At 47.7% G+C, this 25,373-nt stretch overlaps 1 protein-coding gene across 2 annotated transcripts in view; it reads left to right on the top strand.

Annotated features, from left to right (window-relative positions):
- ATP10D (ATPase phospholipid transporting 10D (putative)) overlaps positions 1-25,373 on the top strand; it is a 2,065,840-nt gene that overhangs the window by 112,334 nt on the left and 1,928,133 nt on the right. For both annotated transcript variants that reach the window (XM_069631716.1, XM_069631715.1), the window contains one exon: positions 15,292-15,615. In XM_069631716.1, the coding sequence (XP_069487817.1) occupies positions 15,329-15,615 (287 nt within the window). In that variant the 5' untranslated portion in view covers positions 15,292-15,328. The remainder of the gene's footprint in view (positions 1-15,291; positions 15,616-25,373) is intronic.

The raw sequence follows: 25,373 nt of genomic DNA, 5'->3' as shown, positions 1-25,373 counted from the left end.
GGTTTGTGATGACGGGTGGTTCATGGGTGGCAATACAAGATGGGTGTCAGGGGGCCTCTGCAAGCCTGAGATTGGAGATTGGCTCCTTTGTATAGCCTCTGTGGGTATTGCTCCTTTGTATAGCCTCCGTGGGTATTGCCAGTCACTAGTGTTAGAGGAGTGCTGCTCCTTACTTGTTAGATGCAGTACGGGATGAAGTGTTCTCCCCGCTATCTTGGCGTCGGTCCCCAGCTCAGGGCGTCAGTGGGCTGGTGTGGGCGCAGGGTGTGTGGAGGCGGGATTGGTCCGGTTGAGGCACGTGCTTTGGGGGAAGTGTCGCTTGAGCTGATATTGTGCATGGGGTCTGGATTAGCCACTGGGGCTGCTTAAAGGATGTTGCGCCCATCCCTGGGCGGCCCCACACATGCGGACCAGGAGCAGGCGGGGCGGCAGAGGGACCGGGGGCCTCGAGCGGGCAGCGTCCTGCCCAGCAGGGGCCTCGGTGCGTACCGTTACCTCCGGCGGTCGCGCAGGCCACAGGCTCTGCACCGCGTAGCCTGTACAGGTGGCCGCAGCAGGTGACGAGCCGCGGGGTATGAAGGGCGGGAGGCTGCCTTAGTGGTAAGGTGTGCAAGGGTTCCAAACTTCCTCAGCCACTCCGTGCTCCGGGGATCTGGGAGGCTCCTCAATGCTACGTTCAGCCCCTCCTCCTTCTCGGCGTCAGGACGCCTTTGCGGCCGCCGTCTTGGGTCCCTAGGGGCAGGTGATTCGGAGCTATGTTTTCCTGGATGCTGGCTCAGTTTTTTAATGAAAATGTCACCAAGAGGAGCGAAATCGCTCAGGTTTTGCAGAAACCTATTTCTGTTGAGATTGGATAGATCTGGCCATGCATTAAAGGATCATCAGGAGGATCTTGACGGGAGCTCGCGGGAAACCCGTGCTCACTCCATGCGCTTAGGCCATACCCCCATACAAGTGTCTGATCAGTGCAGGAGAGGGGACTGCGCAGGGGTTCCAAGAGACAGTGCGGGTATGCAGCTGGACAGGCAGGGACCTGGGCCGGAGTTCAGAGGGTTGCCAGGTGACAAGTGCATGTAACGGGCAGGAGATCAGTAGGGGAGAGGAAGAGAGAAGGAAGAAGCAAAGACGAAGGTCTTGAGGTGCTTCCAGAACTGGAGATGATTCTGCTCAAGTTTCAGAGAAGCAGGGAAGCTGCTCCAGAGGGAGGCACCAGCCGAAGTGTCCCCAACTAGTTGCTTGGAGAAGCTACTGACCCTCAAGGAGTTGAAGGTGAGACTCTTTGAGTCTGTCTGGTTATTTCGCCCTGAGATTATTTATTGTGGTAATCCCATTCGGCACTTGGAACGCACCAGGTGCTACTGCACATCTTGGGAGCGTTGCGGATGGTTCAGATCTAGACTCTCAGATTTTTGACATCTTCCACCATTAGCCAGAAGATCGCAGAGTTTCCTGTGGAGAGTGGAAAACTCATGTGTAGAACGAGATGGTCGGCAGGTGCCTCTTTGAAGAAATTCCTGTCCGGTCCCCGTGGGCACCCGCGGATTTAAGGCAAAGTTGTCGATTGGGGAAGAGTTGATATTGAAGAGCTCGAGCTAAGTAACGGACGTAAGTAGAACATCGAAAGTGGCAAATAAGAAGGGAGGGATTCTAATGCATGTGTACATATATAGTGGGGAAACATAATGGGATTGATTTAAGGAGGGATACCGATACCGATGCCTATTGTCAAGGAGATGGAAGGGAATGCATCACACTCCAAGTAGGGTATTTTTTAGGGATTCCTGAGGCAAGGCCAATATGAGCGATGCTTTTCACACTCCAAAATGGGGTTAAACGGTGATGAGATACTTTTACTAGAGACAGTAAGAAAGACGATTGTAGAAATTGTTGGGCACATTTGGTTGGGGTTATGAATATGTTGGTGTAGTTGTGATAATTTAGGTTGTAGGCTGTAAATATAGAACCACAGTAATAACTTGACTGCTTATCAGACTCTTAAAACAAATGATTGGCGCCATAACAGTTGAGGGGAAATATAGCAAAATAAGACTTTTAGATTTTCAATAATAAAACGGCAGGATAGCGAGAATCGATTGAACTGTAACTAAGAAGCAAAACCAATATTGTCTAGGCTTGAAAATTGTTTGGAAAATCATTTTTTGGACATGGGCAGTGATTGATGGTGCTTGCCCAAATTGATTGTTGCGATATAATTAAGGTATTAGAGTAAAAGGTCCGGTAGGTATTGACAGTTAAACGACTTGTCATCATGGAGGACACTCCGTTTCAACACTTGTGCAAAACATTATTGAAGTACACACCTGAGATTAGGAAGTATGATGAATGGGTAAGAGGCACGGCTGACAAAACGTTCATGCCTTGGCCTCAGGAGAGTTCCCTATCAAGAACAGTATTACAACACGTGACAACTTACTTATATGCTGTGTACACAGAGAAGAAGTTACAAAAAAAAGTTACCTATTTTAGAGCTCTGGAAAATGTATCGGAGCGAGAAGACCCACCCGAGAAGGAGTGGATGATTAATCGGCATGAACGGCAGGGCAGAGCAGAGCCCATCACTCTAGGCTACTCTTCCTCCTTCGGAAGACAATAGTGCAACCAATGTGAAACAGGGATTCTATCCTCCTAAAGAAGTTAAAAGCAGCGGCGGGGTATATTAATCCGATATATGCTCCCCACGTATAGTAGTGAAGATGGTACAGAAGAAAGTAAGATTAAAGAATGTGAATATATGTCTGGACATAGTAAACATTATGAATGTAAAGAAAGATGGGACAAACTAATAGATATAGAAGAAGAGACCAAGAGACAAAAAAAAAAGACGAGTCGGCGAAGTAGCAATTGTACAGAATGAGTGGATGGGAGGACAGATTACCCAAATTAGATGGCTGGAGTTTCAATGATGTTAAAGAAAGAGAAGAAAAGGAGGAATGGGAAAGGAAGGAAAAACACGAAAGAGCAAAAGAAAAGGAAAATGGGAAGCGAAAGGAAGAATGAAGAACAGGTAAAGGTGAGAAAGAAAAGATGGGGGGAAATTATGAAATTTGAGGAAATGGAAACAGATTGAAAGAAGGTTGCAAAGAAGGCGAGAGGAAGATGAGAAGACGGGAAGAGCAAGAGAAGGAAATTAGAAGTAGGGGACAAAGGGATGAAGAAATAGATCACATAGTTAATTGAAAAACGATGGAAAGATGAGAGAAGGTTGCAACAACCCCACAGGGAACTGCACGAGATACCTAAAGTACCAACATGAGCCGATGAGCACGAGGCAGAAGGCATAGGGAAAAGGATCTGGGAATGATCAATGCAGATGAGGAGAAAAGATGACTACGAGACTAGAGGGCGTATCAAAGGATGTCCACCGAGAGACACGAGGTAGATCGGATGACTTAATGATGGACAAGCATAGAACACTGTCCCTAAACAGACTAGATCTTTTATTTTCATTTTAACCATACAACTTGTCATGTCAAACAATTGGCATTTGTGTCTAAGCATCCAGACACCCTTTCAGGATACAAGCAAGTCACTGAGGTGGAACACAAAACCTCCTCCTACACAATCTTCCCTACTAAGTCATCCCCCAACACCGTTGCACATTCAATTCCCCATGCCACACAGTGCCCCCCCTCCTAACATTGTGAACCCCCCACCCCTTTTCCAGTCGGGATCTCCCTACTATTTATGGCAGGCGCAAGTTCGACCGCACTGCATGTCTATCCCAGACCTCATACCATACTGTGTACCATGTTCCTTCCTCCTCCTCCAGCGCACACAGCCGTAATGCTGCATCCATTTCGGACGGGACCCACTTGTGCAATTCTCTCCGCCAATCGCCCATCCTGGGCCCTCCAGTAGCCTTCCAGGCCATAGCTACTGCCCTTTTAGCCAATATGAACCCCAACGAGACCACTCTGAGGATGGCCCTGTCCCATTTACTCTTCTTAACGGGCCATAGCCCCAGCATGCAGTGCTTTACTGTGAGTTGGACCCTTATATCCACGAAGTGAGACATATCTTTATAAACCTTGTCCCATAATCTGTTGACACGGTCACAATCCCACCAAATATCCATAAAAGTCCCAACACCCACCCAACACCTCCAGAAGACAGGCTCACACTGGGGGTCATTTTATTCACCTTTACCAGTGTGACGTACGCCCTTCTCAGAGTCTTATGTTGTATCCATTGAAAGCATGTGTTGTTCGTAGAGCCTTGTTTAGCATGCAGGAGCATTCTGTTCCATTCACTATCGGACAGTGACTCCCCTATGTCCCTCTCCCATTTACCCCTCATGCCCTGGGCCGTGATGTCTTGTTCAGCCCTATCTGCTGCTTACACTTCAGAGACGTTTCTGCCCCCCTCCTGTAGCTGTAACATTAATTCCATGAGTGCAAGGCCTACCGGGTATCCCTCCCACGCAGACTTCGCACCCGACATCAAGGCTGCCTATTCCAAACAATTCAATTGCCCCGTCGGGTGAGCTAACATGAATTCCGCAGAAGTGTAGACCTCTTCCTTGTATAAATCTCCAATAAGAGCCCCACGACCGAGCTGCTCAAGAATACATCTGCCACCCCGGGATGCGCCCAACCTACTACATGTTAGAGGGATTTCATCCATAAATGAAAAGTGCTGTCCTGGGATCTCGGTGGCCTTCCACTATACCCGTATAATGGTGCTGATTGGCATCGGGAATAATCCAATCGCCCTCCCGCGATCCCCTAGCAATTCTAACAGCCACTGAGGGGCTGACTCCGCCTCAGTCCAATTCGTGAGTCGATCCCGATGTGGGGTAGTGAACCAGTCCACCATATGCTGCACAGTAGCTGCCTGGTAATATGATATGAAATCCGGCACCCCGGTGCTCCCTTTCCCTGCCAGAAGTTGTAGAGTGGCAAGCGTTCCCTTCGGGCCCTCCCCCCTTCCACAATAGTCCAGACATAATCCTGTGAAGGGCCTGAAACAAAGTTGTTGGTATGACCATGGCCATCACCTGAAAAATGAACACTAATTTAGGAAGAGCAATTATCTTCATGAGTACGCTACGCCCCGGTAGCGATATAGGAAATGGCACCTAGAAGTCGGCTAGCTTCTGGAATGTAGGTAACGCTTTTTCAACATTCTGCCGGTATACCCAATCTCAGTGTACGCTTACCATTACACCTAAATACTGAAACCCCCATCCAGAGTTTAAATCCCATAATGCTCCAGCTCCCCATCTAGCTCTGTCGGCAGTGTGTAAATCGCAGACTTGGAACGATTTGCAATCAACCCAGATATTTCCCCAAACTCCCCCACCATGGCCATGACTCTGCTCAAGTTGACCACTAGATTACTAACATAGAGCAACATGTCATCCGCGTACAACAATATACAATACCCCCCAACCCCATTGCAGTCCAACTGCATCATGCTTTTTGTGAATTACCCGTGCCATTGACTCAATAACCAGCGTGAAAATCGGAAGGGACAGCGGGCACCCCTAGCACCGACCAAGGCTGCAATACTACCCCATTGATCTGTACTCGGCTGAGCCACCACATAACATCTGTACCCATTCTATGAATCGGGCTCCAAGCCCCATCTTCCTCCTTGCCAACCATTCACTGTCAAAGGTTTTGTATGAGTCTAAACTCACCACCGCCACCTCTTCAGACCTACTTCTGGATTTCTCCAGAATCAAAAACAGTCTTTGGAGATGGTTGGGTAGATCTCCAAGGTATGAACCCGTCTGATAAAGATGCACCAGCCCCTGCATAATCAGTCTGAACCGCCCTGCCAATATCTTTACCCAAAATCTTGACCTGCACATTTATCATTGACCGAGGATGGTAAGAGGCAAAGTCTCAGTTGTGCCCGCTTTCCTTGGGCAATAGTATAACCAGAGCCTCCAACATTGACTGAGGAAGCCTACCACGCCCCTTAGCCTCTTGAAAAACCTCCAAAAGCTTTGGCACCAACCGCTCTTCGTATGCCTGGTATACCTCCACTGTAATTCCATCTATCCCTGGGGTCTTACCCATACTCAGCCCCCGGACAGCACATGCCATCTCCTGTATGTCTATATCCCCTACCAGCTGTAGCCTGTGTTCCTCTATGGCCTCACTAAGAGCCGCTTCATCCAACGACTTTTCTGCTAGCTGTATGCCAAGTTCCCATGCCCACCCCACACACCACCACAAACCCGCTGCCCGCCCCCCCTCCCCTCCTTCGCAACCAAGCCAGCCTTGTCCCCATCAGAGTGCTGTTGGGCCACATATTCAGGATAGGCACATGCCCTAGCCACTCCAGTGCAGCACATATATTGCTCCTAGAGTCAGCCAGGACCTCACTCTGTATCTGACCCTTTGCTAGTTCCTGTTTCTTTGAGGCTACCCACAGCTCCAACCCTTTGACTTCCTTTGTCAATACCCTATGCACGCTATGCGGATGACGCCCAGCTCGCTTTCAGGCTCCTCTCTGCCGCCTCTTCTCCTTCTCTCATCCCAGATTGTCTGTCTACAATCCAGGAGTGGTGCGCCGCCAAAGGTCTCTGACTGAATGCCAGCAAGACGGAGATCTTCAACGCACACCTGCACCCCTCTTTACCGCCACTCTCTGGCTGGACTCCCTTGGCCCTCCTCCTGCTCCCACCTGTGAGGCTAAGAACCTCTGGGTTAACTTTGACTCCTCACTCTCCTTTTCTCCTCATATTTCCTACTTCTCTAAGAAGTCAAACTACCAACTGCACCTTCTCAGAGGTATTTTTCCTTTACTCGCTTTCCCACAGAAGCTTACTGTATCTAGAGCTCTGGTTCTCTCTAGGCTTGACTACTGTAACAGCCTCTTTTTAAATCTGCCTGCCTCTACTCTCCATCCTCTGCGACTCATCCAGAACAGCACTACAAGACTTGTCCTTTGCCTTAGACCCAGGGTTCGTATCTCTCCAGCACTGAAATCTCTCCATTGGCTCCCAGTGGCTGCAAGTTCAAGACTCTCTGCGTTGTCCACAAGGCCTTCTGCGGCCTGGGACCAAAATATCTCCAGCTTTCTCTTCTGAAATATCTTCGAGCTCTCCGCTCCTCCAACTCCTTGAGGGTCAGTCGCTTTTCCAAGCAACGAGTTGGGGGCAGATCTTTCTTTTCGACTGGTGCCTCCCTCTGGAGCAGCCTATCTGCCTCCCTGCCTCTCTGAAACTTGAGCAGAACCATCTCTGGTTCCAGAAGCAGCTAAATACTTTCCTCTTTGGTTCTGCCTTCTCTCTCCCGCTACCTTGCTGATCTCCTGTCTGATACTGCACTGGTTACCTGGCTACCCTCTGAACCATGGGCCCAGGTCCCTGCTCTCCCAGTCGCACACCTGCACTGCCTCCTGGCAACCCTGCACCTGGGGCTGTATCTGCAACCCTACAATCGCCTTACCTGCACTTATATAACACTTGTTTTCTGCACTTAACCCTGCACTGCCACCTGCTGGCCGCACTCCTTGTTTTCAATGTTTTATCCTATTTCTTGCACTTGCTCCTCCTGCCCCTCCCCCGACACTTCTCCCCTTCCGTCTCCCTTGCACTTGAGAGATCGCAATGTCACTGGACCTAGTAAGATCGATGTCTTGTCCCCCTTGCTCCCCTCCCTTGCCTCGTCGCACCTTGAAACACTTGTGTATAGCCGCACTATAAATAAAATATCGTAAAACACCCATATAGCCAGAGTAATGACATAAGATTGGAAGAGGAGTTATAGCAACCGATGCATCCCAATGTTGGAGGGAGACGGTAATAATAGAAGGCAGAGATGACAAAGCAACACACCTCAAAACATGGCATAGCAACACTTACGGGTGAGAGTCAGAACATCAGAAAATGAGAGCGAGAGCGAGGAAAGAAAGTAGCAAAGGGAGGGGAGAGATGGAGCAAAACATGGAATGGCTGTCAAGCAGGTAGTGCCAGGCAGCAACAGTATGCCTGAGGGGCAGAGAAGTGATGCTGGTTGAGCAGGGGGCTTGATTAATGATGTGACTAGCTGGCATCTGTAGTAGTTCTTAAGAGTTTGTGTTCAAGTATAATGAAATGACACTGGGTAGTACGCATCAGCAAGTTCTTTGCCACTAATGTTTTCGAACAATTTTTATTTTATGCACAAATTGGATAGCTGTCAGACACCTTTTTACTCTCTTGCAAAGGAGGAAATCATTTTTACTCTTGAAATTGGATTTACTCTCCAATTCTAAAAATTGGGAGTAAAATACCCTTATGCTAAAATCCTATCTGGAGAACTGCTATATGTTGTCTGCGTCCCCTACCGCCCCCAGATTTAAGACTCAGTTCGGGCTAGCTGTCTACATCCCCCAACAAACCCCAGGTAGGCTCAACTATCCTATCGATACCGCGGACTATGCCAAGTCTGGGATATAATTGAATCTCCGACCCATTGATCTTTATCGGGCTGGCTATCCAGGCTGCCAGCAAAATCCGCTCCTTCTGCCCATTCTGTTCCACTGCCACCACTACATCTTGTGGTCTGGCGCCCGGTTCCCATCTCATGGGCTTCACTCTGTGCACACGGTCCAGCTGTATGTCCGACCAGTTCTCCATTTCCAGTAGGTCTGCTAAAACCTGCTGCATTGGCCCCCTCGGGATCTTAAACGACACTCCCTCAGAGTCTTTATTCTTATGTTGGATGTTCTGTGATTTTTTCCAGGTTCTCGCTCTATAATTACCTGCAAGCTGTTCCACCAGGACATCCATCTTTTGAGTGTCCTCCACCACGTCCTGCAGAGCGTTTTCTGCTGCATTGGTCTGCTCCGCCAGAGCAGCAATGTCGCCTTTTATCTTGCGCAGCGACTGTTAGTTTGGCAAGAATAATTCTTAGTTGTGATTGGAGAGTTTCAGGGAATTTCCTCGCTGAATTCCTGTGAGCGCAACCTGAAAACCTCCTTAGACATCCCCTTTGGGGGATCAGGAGGGTAACTGACCGTCACGGTCACCTTCCCTCGATGATCCTTGATTGTTGGCTGAGCTCCCCCCCCCTTTCCCCCACAGCTTCTGTAAGTTGCCTTCATGGGTCTTCCTCAAGGGTTTGGGAGTGGGTTGCATGTCTTTGGCTTTATTTCTCGATATGTGGGCACACCACGGAGGGGGGGGGGCAGCTTGGTCCAACCTTTGCTTACTCTGGCAGCTTTGCCCAGCTCCTCCTTCCGCCCCGTTAGGGAGATTTCTCACACACGTGCTAAAATCCCTCTACCTTAGAGCCCTCCAGCTCTTTTGCTATATTTTGGGGCTTTGAACTTTTAATTTTCAATGTGTTTTACTTTTGTGTTCTTTGGTTATGGAGTTTTCAAACAACTCCAGTGGCATCCTCTTTGTCTGTGCGTTGCACAGAATCTTCAGTGCAGTGGCACAGGGGTGTCTTTCAGACTCCCCATGGTTTAAGTACCTTCTCTGGGACAGGCTACCGTCTCCCAGAGCAAGTAAAATTAAATTGGCTTTACTAGTCTCTTTAAATTTACTGACGGAGCACACAATATCTTCCAATAGAGCGCTGGAGGGGTTGCTTAGCTTCCCCTGAGTCAAAACACTCATGTAACAGTAAAATGTTACCTTTTCCTATTTTAAATGGCTGGTGGCAATGGTTTAGATCAACTACCCTGATTTTTCACGACCGCTAACAACGGTAGCTAAAAATCAGGGTTAGCCATGTTTTTCAATATGGCGCCCCAGACATATCTGTAAAAACAGACTCCGGTCCTCTTTTTTTCGCCATTTCTTTTAGGAAAAGTCCTTCTTGTGTTTAACTCTGCGCACCAAACCAGGTTTGGTCCCTTTGTTCGTGCCCTTTGGCGGGCTTCTGTGCTGAAGCCCTCCTCTGGTGCCAGAGTGTCTGGGGTGGACAGGATGTGAGGGAGGTGCCCAAATCTTCCTGTGCTTAGTCTCCTAGGAGACCTGAATGCACTCTGGTATGATTGTTTGGCTGACTGTCCTTCTGGGTGAGTGACGGCCAAGCTGAATGAATGGGGGGGAAAACTGTTTAAAAGCAGGTCTCTAGGACGTGGAAAGCAGAGTTGACCACTGGAACCAAAGAACTGAAGACGAGCTAAAGGAAGAGGACTGCTGCAACTCCTGGAGGACCGGTGAAGCCCTGCTGCAGGTCTGAATTGCCTGAAACTCCAATCGACAGAGAAGCCCTTCAAGGTCAACTTCTTCCCTTGAGTTTGGTGGAAGCAACCAACTCGTAAGCCACCTGCACACCGTCCCTGCCTGGTCGAATTTTCAGCAGAGTGCTGCTTGAAAACCGGATAGCCAGTGGGAAGGAAACCAGCTTGTGGAGTTTAAGGCGCTCTCGCCTTAAACAGATGTCTTGCTACAGCTTTTGGCCTCTTTCCCTGGGCAGTGCAGGAACCTACCGACGTCCTCCTTGTCCCCACGACTGAAGCTTGGGAACCGCGAGACCTGCTCGACCTACCAGGAACAACTGCCTCAGCTACAGCTTTCTTTGTGAAAGGTACTGTGCAAACGTGATCCGGAAATATTTTAAAGACTTTATATAGCATAACTGTGGTATCCTATACAACAGACTCTGAACCATTGACTTTGGCCCATGCTTGTTTAGAATAATTGCTGGTTGTATTTAACTGAAACCCTTTGCCCTGCCTATGAATGTATGGGCTGTCTAATCTTATAACCTTGTCTTTTCCTCCCTTTTCTAAGTATTTGAAGTGCCGTTTTGCTCCCACTTCGTTTTGGAGCTAAACTTGTTCATTTACTTTCCGGTTGGATTTTTGTGGTTTAGTAGTGTGTGATATTGAGCTGCTTGTGCTAGTGTAATGTTTTCGAAGTCAATGAGTAAATAAATGTATATTCGTTTACCAAGAAACCTTGAGTACCTGTATATTTCAATCACTGTGTTATTGGTCCTTTGTGTAACTTGTTCTACTGCTCACTTAAACTCTTGAAGTCTGGCTGCTCAGCCATCGCTACCACTTTACTGTGTAGTACAGGCTTGTACCAAAGGTGAAATTGTGCTTACACTTGTATTCCTAATTGCCTGTAGTGTTCCCAAAGGGTACTGCATGTGAGTCTGCCTAACGCGCCCAAACCCTTTTGTGGAGTGTTTCTTTCGTGGGGGTCGCCCCTCACACTGTGTGGCCCCTGTCTAGCTACTGCACACTCTCCAATTAAATCTGCACCCGCTCTCCCCAGAATGCTGCATTCTCTCACCTCCCTTGATGCACCTCCAGAGGTGTGAACCCAGCAGGGTTGGGACCTTCTTGCTCCAGCTGACCACTGGATGCCTGCAGGGGCTCCTCTCTGGATTCTCCTGGCCGCTGCTGCTTTCACCAACTCATTACCGTGGGCGGGGGCGGGTGGGGTGGCCCGCTCACTCTGCTGTAGTTGTACCCCATCTAGAACTGGGTGGGGGGTTTGGGCTGGTGGACCCCCTGTTCAAATCTCCATCCCGGGGACTCACCAGCTCTCTGACCTGGATCGCATAGACCGCAAGCGCGGCCTCTCTGGGTCCTGTGTCTTGCTCCCACCTGGGTCCACCGTGTGACTGGGGCCCCTCCGTGAAGCATTCTCTCCATCATGGGCACAGGGCATGACTCCCCGCCCAGCTTCTGCCGCAGGTCGCTCTAACTTGCTTTTTTCGGTCTGGGCAGTGTAGAAGATTTCACCACCTCTGACCCTGATCACGTCACCAGCACTCATTGCGGCAGGACAGCTCTGCAGTACCCTCTAACGGACGGTACACTGCAGCAGCTCGTTAACGGGCACCATCCACACAAGTGTTCCGGCAGGGGACTGGGCAGCTTAACTGCAGTTTCTTTAACTTTTATGGTGCCTTAGAGGTGGGAGCGCACTGATTATGCTGCTCCCCGTCAGGCAGCACCTTGAATCCTCCCAGCAATTTCAAACCCTGAATACATTTAAAGATTGGAAAGTCCTCCTTCAAAAACTGAGTTGTAAGTATGGAGATGGAAATATATAATCTGGTCTTGCCAGATGTGTTTTGACGGTGGTCTCTACTTTGGAAATCCTCTCCCCCCTTATCCCAGGGGAATTGTGTATACTATAAAAGGAATCTCGACAGTAAGCTCATTTTGTAGATCCACTTTCCCAATCTGTTAATGGAAACTTCCACCAGGATCTACAATCTGAGGCAAATCTTTTAATCACTTAAATCAAATTAGTATCAGTCATATATGGCGCTATATCTGCAAGTGGCTGTATCGCTACACAGGTAAAGTGTTGGTCTGTGACTTGAGAGTAGCTTGCACTTCACAATTGTTCCTGTGGTAATTCAACACAGTAAAATAACTTTTTTGTGTGCATATTTCACTTACAGGGGACCTGCACACTGTACTTGCACCTCTTCCATATCCCTTCCAAACTCGGGGTGCTCACAAAACTGAGCATTGCTACTTTTCTTTAGGAGAATAAGTTGCCATCAAAGAGGTTTTGATCTTCAAATCCGATTGATGTTAAAACAAAGAGAAGAATGATACACTTCTGTAAAAAAGAAAATGTACATCCCATTTTGAAGGACATTTACAGGAAGAGAGACGACTTTGTAGTTTTAAAAGCTCCATATTGCACAATTTTACATTGCCAGTCCTTGATAGTTTAGAAAGCAGCAATCTCCCATGACTTTTTCTTTAAAAAGGTTTTTAGCACTTTCAAGACCTCTAGCTGGCTATTTTGGGTCCGTGTTTGATGAAGATGATATTGTCAAGGAGCGTGTGGACTAATATCACTAGATTTATCATTGGAACTACTCTTTTTCTGTTGTGCATATATTTGAGCTAGGTCCATCACTGGACTGTTAAATATAAACTTGCTCATGCACCCATACAAGTGAAACTTGTTCTCTGGAGATGTCTGTTAAATTCTTTCTTCCATCTCTTCACTCTCTTAAATGAGCTCTTGACTATCACTGCCTCTTGCTTAGTTTTCACTTTTGAAGCGTGTGGTGGAGGGAATAATAATTTAATATCTGTAACCCTAAAATACATACATTTGATTCTTCAATCCTTTATTCTAAGACACATTATTTTTGGAAAAACAGACCGATTGAGTTAAAATGTAGCTCTAGAATACACATTACGAATAGTGGGATTTGGCCAAGTCTTCGTAGGAGTAATAAATAGTTTGCATTGGGATACATCAGCAAAGGTTCAAGTGAATGGGCTAGTATCATGTTCTTTTCCATTGTCACGGGGGGACCAGGCAAAGATGTCCATTGTCCCGAATATTTATTTAACTTGGCACTGGTACCATTAGCAGCATATGTCAGATAAAATTAGTAATGTACGTGGGAATCAAATGGGAGTAGAATTGAAAATACTAGCATACGCTGACTATAGGACTGTTATTATCTAATCCAGAGGAATGTGGTCCAATACTGAAATCGATGTTTGAAGAAGTGGGGAAACTGTCAGGACATAAGATCAACTGGAGTAAGATGGAAATGTTTCCACCGCCAGTGGATTGTGATAAGGATGAGTTGGCATCATGGAATTGTAGATGGTCGACATCTGGAGTGAAATATTAAGAAGTACAGATTAAGGATGTAAAGAAAATAGTTCAGCTTAATATTGATATAGTAATCGCGGGGGTGGAATATTAATTGACATTAGAAAATGGGAAAGGCTAATTTTATCAGTATGGGCAAAAATTAATGCAATAAAGATGGTTTTATTACCGAAGGTGTTATATAGAATACAGTCCCTCAATCTTATGGAAGGTCAATGTAGTTTTTCAACATTTTATGCGGAGAGTGGGTAAACGTGTAAAAATACCGAAATGTATCCTGCTGTGTAGCATCAAAGAAGGGGGGATTTGTATGCCTAGATCTCGTTAAATAGCTTAGAGGGTTCCTCCTAAAGAAGGAAACGCATTATTTTGACAATGAAGAGTTGGCCGGCCCAAATTGGTTGGAATTGGAGAAGGATGTCTGTAAGCCAGATAACTTGTACACAATGGAGAAATTGCCCAGCAGGAATATGAGCATACCAACGATAGTGGCTACGAAGGCGGCTTTGATCCCCTGGTTTACAGAGAATGACCAAACAATATGGTTCACCTACAATTATTACTTTGGCATACTCTACCCATTCAAATTCAAAATGGAAGTCAGCAGTGGTTAAGCTAGATTAATCGGGGTATCCTGAAAATGGGGTATGTTGTAAGGGAGAACAGAGTGTGGAAATTTGAGGAGTTGCAAATTCAGAAATTAGTTGAGCCGTTCTTTAGAACTGAAGGTATTGCTGACTGAAAGGATAAGTATGTTGGATAAGACACTAGAGTGAAGGCCTGGGATCTGTAACTTGTTTGACAGAACTGTATGTATGTGCACCTACATGAATATAATGCCCATGGAATCTGTTCATTTAGATCCATGGACAAAATTGAGCGAAAAGTGGTCCAAAGATATTGGTTTGCAGATATCGGAGAAGGTTTGGGATCTACTCAAAAGTTGTTCCAAGGACAAAGCTGGGTACAGGAATGAGACTAATAAGACAGTTGTGGGGCGGCGTTATTGGATCCTGGTCAGAATGTATACATTTAAAGTTACTTGAAATGACTTGTTTTGGGGGTGTAGAATAGAGCGAGGCACTTTACTGCATCAGCTTTGGAGTTGTTCACAAGTATGCACTTATTGAAGGGAGATACTGGATAGAATAGGTATAATTTTAGGAATTACTTTCCTGAGCACATTTGAACCTGTAATTCTATTACCGCGTGATCGGAGGTGCTCAATTGCGCGAGAGTTTGACACCTGGATCGATAAGGCTTTGATGACTGGTATAAAATTAATTCTTAAAGTCTGGAAAACTAGAACAAAAACTACTGTGGACGATTGGCTAGTAGAAATGCTACTGTTATCTAAATATGACAGTAATGATTGTGAATAAGGAACGTGAAGATCTATATCTTTTGTCATGGAGTCCATTCAATAATTTATGAATGCGGTTTTTTGTTTTTTTGTTCTTGTGTGGTTTTATTTAGTGTTCTTTTGTTTAGTGTTGTAGTTGTGTGTTTAGGGTTCATCCACTATCTGTCTACTTATGGATTAGAACATGTTGAAAGATGTTGCCATATTTAGTATTATTAAAATTGTTAGATTAAACTGTGCTATAGGAGAAAATGTATTCAATGCTTCAATTAAATTTGAGTTTATAGAGGAGAAACTGTTGTAAAGTGTACAGTAGATGTTTAAATGAAAATCAATTTTTTTTTAAAGAATGTGGCTCTACTTTAAAATAGTTTTATTTCTGTTTTATCTTCTGCAGAATAAAGATCCGGTTCAGCACAATTTATTCTATCAACATGGCATCCCCTATACGTTGGGTACGGTATCGATGGCAGTGCCTGATATCGCCAGAAAATAGAAATAGTAACACTAACTCAAACAGTTGTTCCTCATCGCCTGTGTTTGGCTGGCCCAACAGGCCTTCTCGGCCACATGGAAAGCATAGAATAGTGATTCCCTGCTTGGGGCACTTCAAAGAAGAGTATGAGAAAGTATGCAAAGAATACAAGAACAACCGAATACGCACTACAAAATACACACTATTAAATTTCATTCCAAGAAATTTGTTTGAGCAATTTCACAGGTAATCTGAGTATTTCAATGTAAATAAATCATGCCAATCCTAAACGTTGTTACCATCATGTTGTCATTTTGTGTGTAGAGCTGGCATCAAAGTCCAACAGATTAGGACAGGAATCTGCAACCTTTTGGCTCTCCGTATGTCTTGTACTACAACTACCCTTCTCCCTAGCGAGTATAGTCCATGGTATCATGGCAGACAGTATAAAACATCTGGTGAGCCGTAGGTTGATGACCCCTACACGAGGAAAACCTGCTCGTACTTAATTATGAATGTACATAAAACTACTAATAGCTCACACGTGCAACTTTGTATTCTTATTTGCCTTAGTTCAGAAAACTCTTACTTCGAGATCTTATTGAAGTTGCTATCAACATTTCAAATGTTCTTTTTACTCCCCTACATAGTATAACAAATGCAGTATATTCTCTTGCAACCAGTGTGTTCCACCAACCTACTGTTTAAAAAAAAAAATAATTGAACTCTTAGTTCTATTATTCCTGCTCTGCCAACAAGTTTGTTGACCTGTTCCATGCATTGTATGTTTTCCCCTTACCCAAGTGTGATGGTCCCAGTATGCTACCGATACTGGCAGAAGAGAATGCACGGTACCAGTTGTCATATTGAATATAGGAATGCCACCTAGAAGTAGAGCTCTATTTCTATTTGATGTCTGTGAAAGTCAAGTAAAATATTTATGTACTGTAAAGTTCAACGTCGAGGGTAGAATGTTTCCACATAAAGTAAAAGTGTTGGTAAGTTCATAAGTGTCACGGTCACAAGTTCACGGCCTGTATTAGTCTCAATGGGAATCTGAAAAGTGAATAGCAACTGATGGGGAATCCTAGCATATGTTGGACTGGTCTCTGCTCAATTGTAGTACACACACGCACACGCACACACGCAATATCCTTACATCTGTATAGGATCTTTGGGTCTGTACACCTCGTGCTTCCTTTGAAGGAATGTCAACCACTCTGGTTCCCTATCGCTAGAGCCTCCTCTGGTATGAGAAGAGGAGCTGTGGATGCTCTGCTCAGTTTAGGGCCCAGGAATACAGGCACACACTACTTTATTGTCTAGGACCAGGTGACACTTGAAGATGAAGAAGCAGAGTCATGGAAGTCAAGGTACTGCAGTTAAAGTACAATGCAGACCAGACTGGTCTAATGGAAGTGGAGCAATTGTCATCAAAGGGTGCAGACTGCCCCCTCCCCCTCAATTATACTTACGGTTAGTAGACCGTCTTCAGAATGTGAGCATCCCAAGTGGGTGGTTTAGTGCATTATTGTAACATTTTAGGTGGCTGAGGATCTTTATGCTCTGTCAGCAACTAGTGCCTTTGCCTCTTCAGGAAGAGGGTCAGTGCAGTGACCAGGTTCCCCCGAGAACACTGGCGAGTGATACTGCCGACAGTGCGGATCCTGCTGAACCAATGGGCGCGCAGCTGAACCTGGTCCCACACTGGAAACTGGGTGTCAAGTTAATGCAGGGCTTGGGGTGAGATTCGGAGTCAGAAGGGTTTTGGATGATGGCAAGTTCTAGGAGGCCTTTCTCATGTCAATATTCAGGTCGGATTCTTTAACTATTTTATTTACAAGGGAACCAGCACAATAACCTATAATTTGCTGGATAATGGGTGGTCTGGCTATGGGTCTCAAACCCCAATTGCACCATTACATTTCTCTTGTGGTGGCCACATATTGTTTGGTATTCTTCCTGGGCAAACCATCCATGTGTCATTTCAACTTTGAATCCAGACATTCATTCAAATCGGCTTTCTGTTCTGGACCCCTGCAGCCTTGGAACTCCCAGACTGTCTGAGGCATTGCAGTATATTGCTTCCACTATATCACCTTTTTGCTCTCTTGTAGAAGCAATGACTGTTTGGAGCTGCACTGGAATTTTCACAGGGAGAACTGGTAGTAATCCCTGTATTACAGCAAAGTCGATGCCACTAATGTGTACAGTAGCCTGCCACAAACCAGTGGAGCCCTTCAGCCAGCTAGAGTGTGTGACTCACATAGTCAATACAGGGCATATGGTGTGCCGTGAGGGTCCAAGGTACTGGAAGGCCTCAAATTGTATTCACATCTCTGATAAACTCTAAGACCGATCAGTGATCATCAGAAACACATTGGTCAAACCAGCAGGACAAACACATTTGTGAAATGCATCCTTTTGGATTTTGCTTTTCCATATTTTTTCTCTAGTATTTATGAAATTATTTTGTATTCGCAAGAACTCAGTCTTTCGCTGTGACTCTCTTCAAAGATAATCGCCATTCATGACTATTTCCAACCTGCGGAGTTCTCACTCTGCTTTACCCCCTGTCCCCACCCCCTTTCCCTCCCCATTATCTCCGAGCCGTACCTCTAACCTCCTGGTTGCTTTCCCCTATGCACAGCAGTTGGTTGGATTTGTTCTATATTTTGTGTCCAACTTTTATTAGTGCTCAGTAGTAATTTTTTAAAGTAATTTAATGTAAACTCCCAGCAAATAAAACATTTAATATAGAAAATAAGAGAGGCACCAGGGGGCACGCAGATGGAAGCAGCATCTGCGTAGCTCTCCCCTTCTAGGGCATGGTAATTGGGGATTGAGCCCCCACCTTAAAGCCCCCCAGCAAATAACCGAGCCGCCAGGAATACAAGCACTGGGGGCACCTGAGAGCGAAAGAGCAAGTGAAAACGCCCCACCAACATGGCAATCCGGCCAAAGTCTCTGCGGCCCAAAAACAAAAGTGTTCCATGCCGGGAGCCTGGCACGGCGCAGCTGGACGCACGCAGCAAGAAGTTGCAGACACAGGAGGCACGGAGGAACGGGAGGAGAGGTAAAGCTGTTCCTCCGCTGAGCAGCCCCAGCCCACGGAGGCAAAAGTAAAGCGGGGGAAGCCCCCACCCCCATCTGCCACCATGGCCGCCGGCAAGCGCAGGTGAGCTGGCCCGTCTGGGGGAGGGACTCCCACATTGAGAACGGAGGTGAAGCAGCGATTGACACTGGGCCACGGGGGGACCTGGTGAGGGACCTCCCACACTGGATAACTGCTCCAAAGCGTGTGCCTGCACTGCAAGCTCCTTTTAACGCGCGGATCTAGGGTGAAGCGCGGAGAAGCAGGATATCAGCTAGGCATATCGGGCGTAGGCCACCCCGCGGTGCGGAAACAAGGACAGGAGACCTCGGGGGCACCCGTGAGGTGAGGGATCCCTCCAGTGAGGACCCTGGAGATGGTGAGCTCGCCCCAGGAGAAGTACAGGGAAACCCATTTCCCCCCCCAACTCCAAGGGAAATCCAAACAAAATGAAGAAGATACCACCACAGACAAATACAGGACACAGCGGCAAGAAGGAGGTGGTCAGCCAACAAGGTTGGGAATCCTGTGAGCCCTCCACCAGAGGCAAGTAGGTGCAGGCCTCACCAAGAGGGAGACCCCATAAACAGACTACAGGAGAGGTACCATACCCCCCCTATTGTGAGAAGAGATTTGCAGGAGGGGCTGGTTGCACCCTTCCAGCCAAGTTAAGAAGGGGAGAGCAACTGGAGCTTAATCCGTCTAGGAGACTCGGGCAGGGGTGTGGGGCCCCCAGGTTCGCATCTGGGGAGGGCCCACGGCCTGAAGTTGACCCTCCAAGAGAACACCATGCAAGGAAGAAGGCAAAGAGCGCGACTGGGCGAGAGGTCCAGAGCGGTACATCACCTCCCCACTACCCGCCCAGAGGTGAGGGAGGGATTTTCAGTGGGGCCGATTGGGCTGAGGGCCCCCGGGACTAGTTCCTGGGGCGTGTGCCTGCCCTGCGGAAACGCCAACAGGAGGTCCTGGACCAGAGGGCACCGCACAGGAACTGGCGAAAGTCAGCCTAATTTCAATCGGAGGAGGGAAAGAGGGGTAAACAGCCCACAATCCCCCCCCCATGCTACAAACACCCAGTGGACCCAGGCGGTGACTCCTAAGAACAGCACAGCAGGCAAGTGACGTAATTTGGGCCCTCCGAACTGAGTGAGCTGGACCCCACCAATAACCAGTGAAATGGTAAGAGCCGGAGTGGGCCCCTCCAACCCCTCTCACCCGCCCCACAGGGCATCAGCAGCATCAAGTGACCCCAGGAAAGACCTTTGGGGCGTGTGCCCGCTTTGGTAGGGGCCAAAACATCGTAGTGCCTCACTCAGATGAGAGTGGAGAGGGACAGGAACTGTCACACCTGAGAGGGTGCGGTAGGGACCACCCCACCCAGCCGACCTCGACACACCCAAAGCACCAGCAACCAGTGGGATGAAGCCGAAAGAGTTGGAGGAAGGCTCTTCAGGAAGTCTGTTTCCAGGAGTTTACGGGGTACCGAGGCTATCCGGACCTAGGCAGAATGATGGACCTGGGAACAGGCAAAAGACTCCATGTCCACGCAATAAGATATTGCTACTATACTGCAAGAAATAAGAGACATGCGAGCGGACATTGGTCCATTTTGTCAAGCATGTGCCCAGAGAGTGGAGAAGGTAGATGGGGTACAAGAGCTGGAAGCCAATCAGTCGTCGGTCGACATCTAGGAAATGCAAATTTACACCGGACTGTCCGCCCTGGAAAAGGAGGAGAGGGCCCTGCAAATGGATGATTTTGAGAACAGGGAAAGGAGAAACAACCTGCGGTTCTTAGGCCTTCCAGAGGTGGAAGGAGAGGGGGACATATGTCGAGCGGTCAAAGATGTGATCGGCCTCCTGTTTGGGAATGAGGCAACGACTGACCCCTTGATAGATGAGGTGCACAGGGTGGGGGGGGAGGGGGCATCTGGGGGCCCTCGCTCCATCCTTGTGCGCTTTCACTACTATGCAGAAAAGATGAAAATCTTGTAGGAAGCCAGAAAAGCCAACACCATCACATAAAACAATGCAAGAATAACGATCTTTCAGGACCTTTCTGCAGTCACCCTGGCCAGACAACGGCTGTGCAGCCCACTGACACAATGCCTACGTGAGAAGGGAATCCGATACCAATAGCATTACCCCTTCACACTTTCCTTTGAGTACATGGGCCAAATATCACAACTGGTCACTGAAGACGACATCAAAGGGGCAATCCGAGAGTATCTGGGTATTGCAGAGGACCAGAGACAGCCCACCCGGGAAGCAGCGGAAGCGAAAAACAGGAGAGGGAACATGAAGGACAGAAGGCAGATCTCGGGATCGAGAAAATGTAAGAAACTGAACACTCGCTCACCACCCCACGACGGCAGCCCAGGAAGCTCCAGTGTGTGAAAGACACTGGCTCGGCAAAGGAAACTGTACTAGCATATGAGCCAGGAGATGGCTCGCACCCCCAGCTAACAGCAAGTATGGGGGGAGGGTGCACTGTTGAGTGATATGTTAGAAAAGCGACAATTATTATGGGGGAACATGGGGGAGGGAAATGAGGGGGGGGCTGTGCACATGAGTTGTCTGTAAGGAAGGGCCCTGAGGAAGTGGACCAACTGGTGGTACAGTCAAGTACCAGGAATGGTCGAACTTGTTGGCTGGGTGCCAGGGGAGGAGGGGGATATGGAGGGAAGGGACTAGGGGTTTGGTAGTTGTGAAGGGGGGGGCAGTTGGGGACAGTCTCCACCTGGGGGGGGGGGGCAAAGAGGGTCAGGCGGAAGGAGGAGAGGGAGGAGCGGTGTTGGTGGTTTCGAGTACACAGCAAGCCCCAGTAGCAGGGCAATGGCAGGGTGAAACCGGATGCAGGGACATCCTAGGGATACATAACGAGGATGGAGAAAGAGAAAGACCCATGCTTTGCAATGGCTGATCAACTGCCCATCCTGGAAATTGGTTCCCTAAACGTCAGGGGAATGAACTCTCCTACAAAGAGATCCCTCCTCGGCACAGAATTAAATTGTGCAAAATTAGACCTGCTCTTCCTCCAGGAAACCCATTGGGTGAGGGGCAAAGAACCGGACATTCGGGTTGGAGAGATTGGGGAAGTGTTCAATGCCTCTTATAAAACCAAAAAGAGGGGAGTGGTGATTGCAATGGCTCACGATCTGGGCTTCAAAACAGAGGCTTCAGTTAAAGACCCAGAGGGCAGACATCTGTTCATTTGGGGGGGGGGGGGGACTACAGGGAACCCCACTCACATTGGCAGCGTGTTAGGGAGAATTCTCATTTTATGGCTAATTTCCCTTACCTAGTGAGTCCCCCAGCAGCTTTTCTGAAGTTTGTTTTTTCCACCTGGTAAGAGTGTGAGCTTTCCCCCCACTCTTACCTGTGTTTTGCAATGTGTATTTCAACTGTTTTTGTGATTGGGGAGTCTGAAGTACACCACTTCAGTAGCCCCACTCTGTGTGTTACACAGCACCTTCAGTGCAGTGACACATGGTAGTCTCTTAGACTTCCCACCGACTCCACTTTCTGGGGCTGACTACTGCCCCCCCAGAAAAGGGTAAAGTTGCCATTAACTTTACATAGTCACTTTTACCACCGATCCAGTACACACCATCTTATATGGAGTATAGCAGATGGTTAATTCTTAGCCCTTTTCATCTGTGCCTCTTGGAGCATTGTTTCGCTCCCTTAACATTAAGACTTGCCTGGTGGCAGTGGTATCTACCCTAATTTTCCTACCGCGATTATATTACATAACGTGGTAACGTTTTAGGCTATTTTAGTAGCCTCGAACTCTAAACCCGCTTGCCCAAATACTTTTTATTTAGGCTCCGGTTGGCTTTAATTGCCGTTTCTTTTTGTTAAAGTCCTTCTTGGGTCTTTCTTTGCACGGCAAACCAGGTTTGCCTCCTTTGTTCGCCGACCTTTGGTGTGCTTCTGACCAGAAGCCCTCCTTTGGTGTCTGGCTGTCTAGGTGGGCTGAATGTGAGGGAGAAGTGTAGTCTTCCCCCCCCCGCCCCTTCCAACCCTCTGCACAGGGTCTCCTTGGAGACCCAAGTCACACTTTGTGTTGATTGGCTGAGGCGGTTGTCTGGGTGTCATGATCTCTGCTTCCAAAAGGTCAGGGTTTTCCCAACTCCCTTGGAAGCAGATCCATAACCCAGGTTCCGAGTGCCAACCAGTCCCAATTGGGACCTTTTGGACCCAGTCCTGGCGCCAGTGGCACCAGGCTCATAAATATGCCCAGTCCCAGCGCTGGAAGCGCCGGGCTCATAATGCTTAGGTGGACTTACCTGCAGCAGACCATGCTGCTTACTTGCCTGCCAGTTGAGTCTCTGATCCTCTTCTGTTTGGAACTACTTTTCCTGTTGGGTGGGGCAGGAGCCACTCCCTAGATTCAGAACACTGGAACTCTTCTGGAAAGCAGGAACTCTTTTCTTAGGCGTGGCTGTGGAAGGAGACACCTAAGCACTACAGGAGGCTATTTAAACCACACCCGATGGATGAATCTTGCTTTGCGTTATTCTGCATCCTCAGCAGCAGAACGCTCATCGTGTCTTCTGCATCTGATCCTGGGCCTAAGGAAAAAGGCTTACCATTCTGAATCCAGTCTTCAGCAACACCTATAAAGACAAGAAAGAACAGGTTAGCATTACGGTCTTCAGTGACAGCTCTTCACTTACCTGGTCCATCGGCTGTCACCAACGCCTCGCGCTGCATTCCGGCATCTGAAAGACAAAGGCTTACCTACTCTTCGTGCGCTCCGGAGGTCTTCACACTGCATTCCGGCATCTGAAAGACAAAAGCTTACCAACTCTTCGCATGCTCCGGAGGCCTTCGGCGCTGCATCCCGCATCTGAAAGACAAAACAAGGTGCATTTAAAGACATTGGGGAACTTTAATACTCACGTGCCATTACTCCTTTCCACATCTAACCCAGTGGGTATTCCGGCACCCTGCAGCCGCCCCGAACTTGTACCTGCAAAATAAAAAGACAGTTAGAGCGCATCGTGAAGCAGGCAACAAGCGCTTACTTACGTGCTTCCAGGCGCTTCTATTCATCACACGGGCTCCATCTTCAACTCACTTCAGCCCGCCATCCGCCATCGCCGGAACCCTGCAAAACAAGAGACATCATTACTAAAGACTTTAAAGACATTAGAATTACTCGAAACTTACCGTTCGTGCAGTAAACGACGGACAGCAGTCCTCTGAAGTCAAGAGGCCTGCTCCCCTTATCCAGTGAAGAAACTGGTTACAGCACCCTGCCTCGAGGCAGATGGAGAGCACGGCGTTCACTTACCTAAGGTGAGAGCGTTAACCTTTAGGGTCCTACAGGAGAAGAGAAAGGGAAGAAGAGAGACATTCAATAACCCAGTTCATTAATCCCACATTTTCTATCTGCAGACATCTTACCCTTCAAACCAGACATACATTGCACAGAGGTCCAGCCCAAAGAGCCAGCCGTGTGTTACACATCACCTTTGAAGATACGGTATGCGCCCAGTCAAGACCGGCGCCTCTACGGGAATCAGGTGAGCGTTACACTGGGCTGGACATCCCTTCTGCTGAGTGATTGACAGCCAGGCTGTGTGAATGGGGGATTTTGGCATAAAAGGCTGAACTCTTGGGCTAGAAGGCAGAGTCGCCACTGGAACTGGAAAGAACCGAAGAGAAGCGGAGAAGAAGACGGCTGCTACAACCCCGAGTCCTGGTGAAGTCCTGCTGCAGTCCTGAGCTAACAACCCTTCAACGACAAGAGAAGATCCAGTCCAGAGTCATCTTCTCTTGAGCCTGGTGGGATCAACCAGCTCGCCCTTTCTTCAGTCAGAGAATCCTCTCCTGGGTCGAAATCGCTGCTGTGCTATAGTGGTCCGGATAGCCATCAGAAGAGCCCTCTCCTGATTTAAAGGAGCGCACCTTTTATTCATCGTCTTTTTCGCTGCTGCTGGCCTCATCCTTGGGTAGTGCAAATCGCTCCAGACGTCCGCCTTCTTGTCCCGACTGAAGCCGCAGGAACCGTGAGTCTGCAGGAACTACCAGGAACAACTGCCGTGGCACCAGCTTTTCTCCAACGGAATAAGGTACTGTGCACATTTTGGTCGTTCTCTCCATCTGACCATCCGGAATCGTGGTGAACCCTTTTCCTCCTCGAAGATTTGTTCCTTCTTCCTTCCCTCTTATAACTTTTCCTTCCAGCTGACAATATCCAAGTACTCTTGGCATCTCGAATCTCAAACTGTTCAACATGTGATCCTCGGCAAATGTGCATCTGCTCCATTGACACTGGCGCAGGCCTATTGACTTTAATCTGTATCTTTGAACGAGTCCTCCGAGTCCCTTGCCTTGACAAAAGTATTGCCTGTGATTTTATCCACTTTTCCCTTGTTTGAAATTCTAAAGTACAATGAGTGTTTTAACTTTGTGAGCATTTCTATCCGCGGGTATGTGTTAGTATCGCAACACCGGTCTGTCAAATCCTAATGTACTTACCTTGAATTTGCTGGAACAAGTGGAATTGGTTGTGTGTAGTGCATTTTACGCGTGGTTTTGAATTTATAGATGTGAAGTGTTTTGTGAACAGATGGTTTAAAATAAATGTACTTCTATTTTTTACCTGAAACCTTGAGTCAGTGTTTGCTTGAGTCCCAGTAATTGTGCTCCTTTGTGTAATCTCTACTACTGCTCATTTACTTTTGAGCCAAGTCTGGCTGCTCAGCTAATGCTACCGCTTTAACAGTATAGTACAGGCTTGTACCAAAGCTGAACTTGTATTGCCACTTGTAGTCTTGTGTGTAGTGGTCCCTAAGGGCACTGCACAGGATTCTGCCTAAAACAGTGATCCCGAATGAGGGTCGAGTTCCGTTTTGGGATGGGGTTAGGGACAAATTGAGACTTTTTGTGGAAGGCAC

The sequence above is a fragment of the Ambystoma mexicanum genome, chromosome 6q (assembly GCF_040938575.1).
Source record: "Ambystoma mexicanum isolate Mex_15411 chromosome 6q, UKY_AmexF1_1, whole genome shotgun sequence".
In the NCBI taxonomy this organism is placed as follows: Eukaryota; Metazoa; Chordata; class Amphibia; order Caudata; family Ambystomatidae; genus Ambystoma; species Ambystoma mexicanum.
This window is presented reverse-complemented; position numbering and strand designations above follow the sequence as displayed.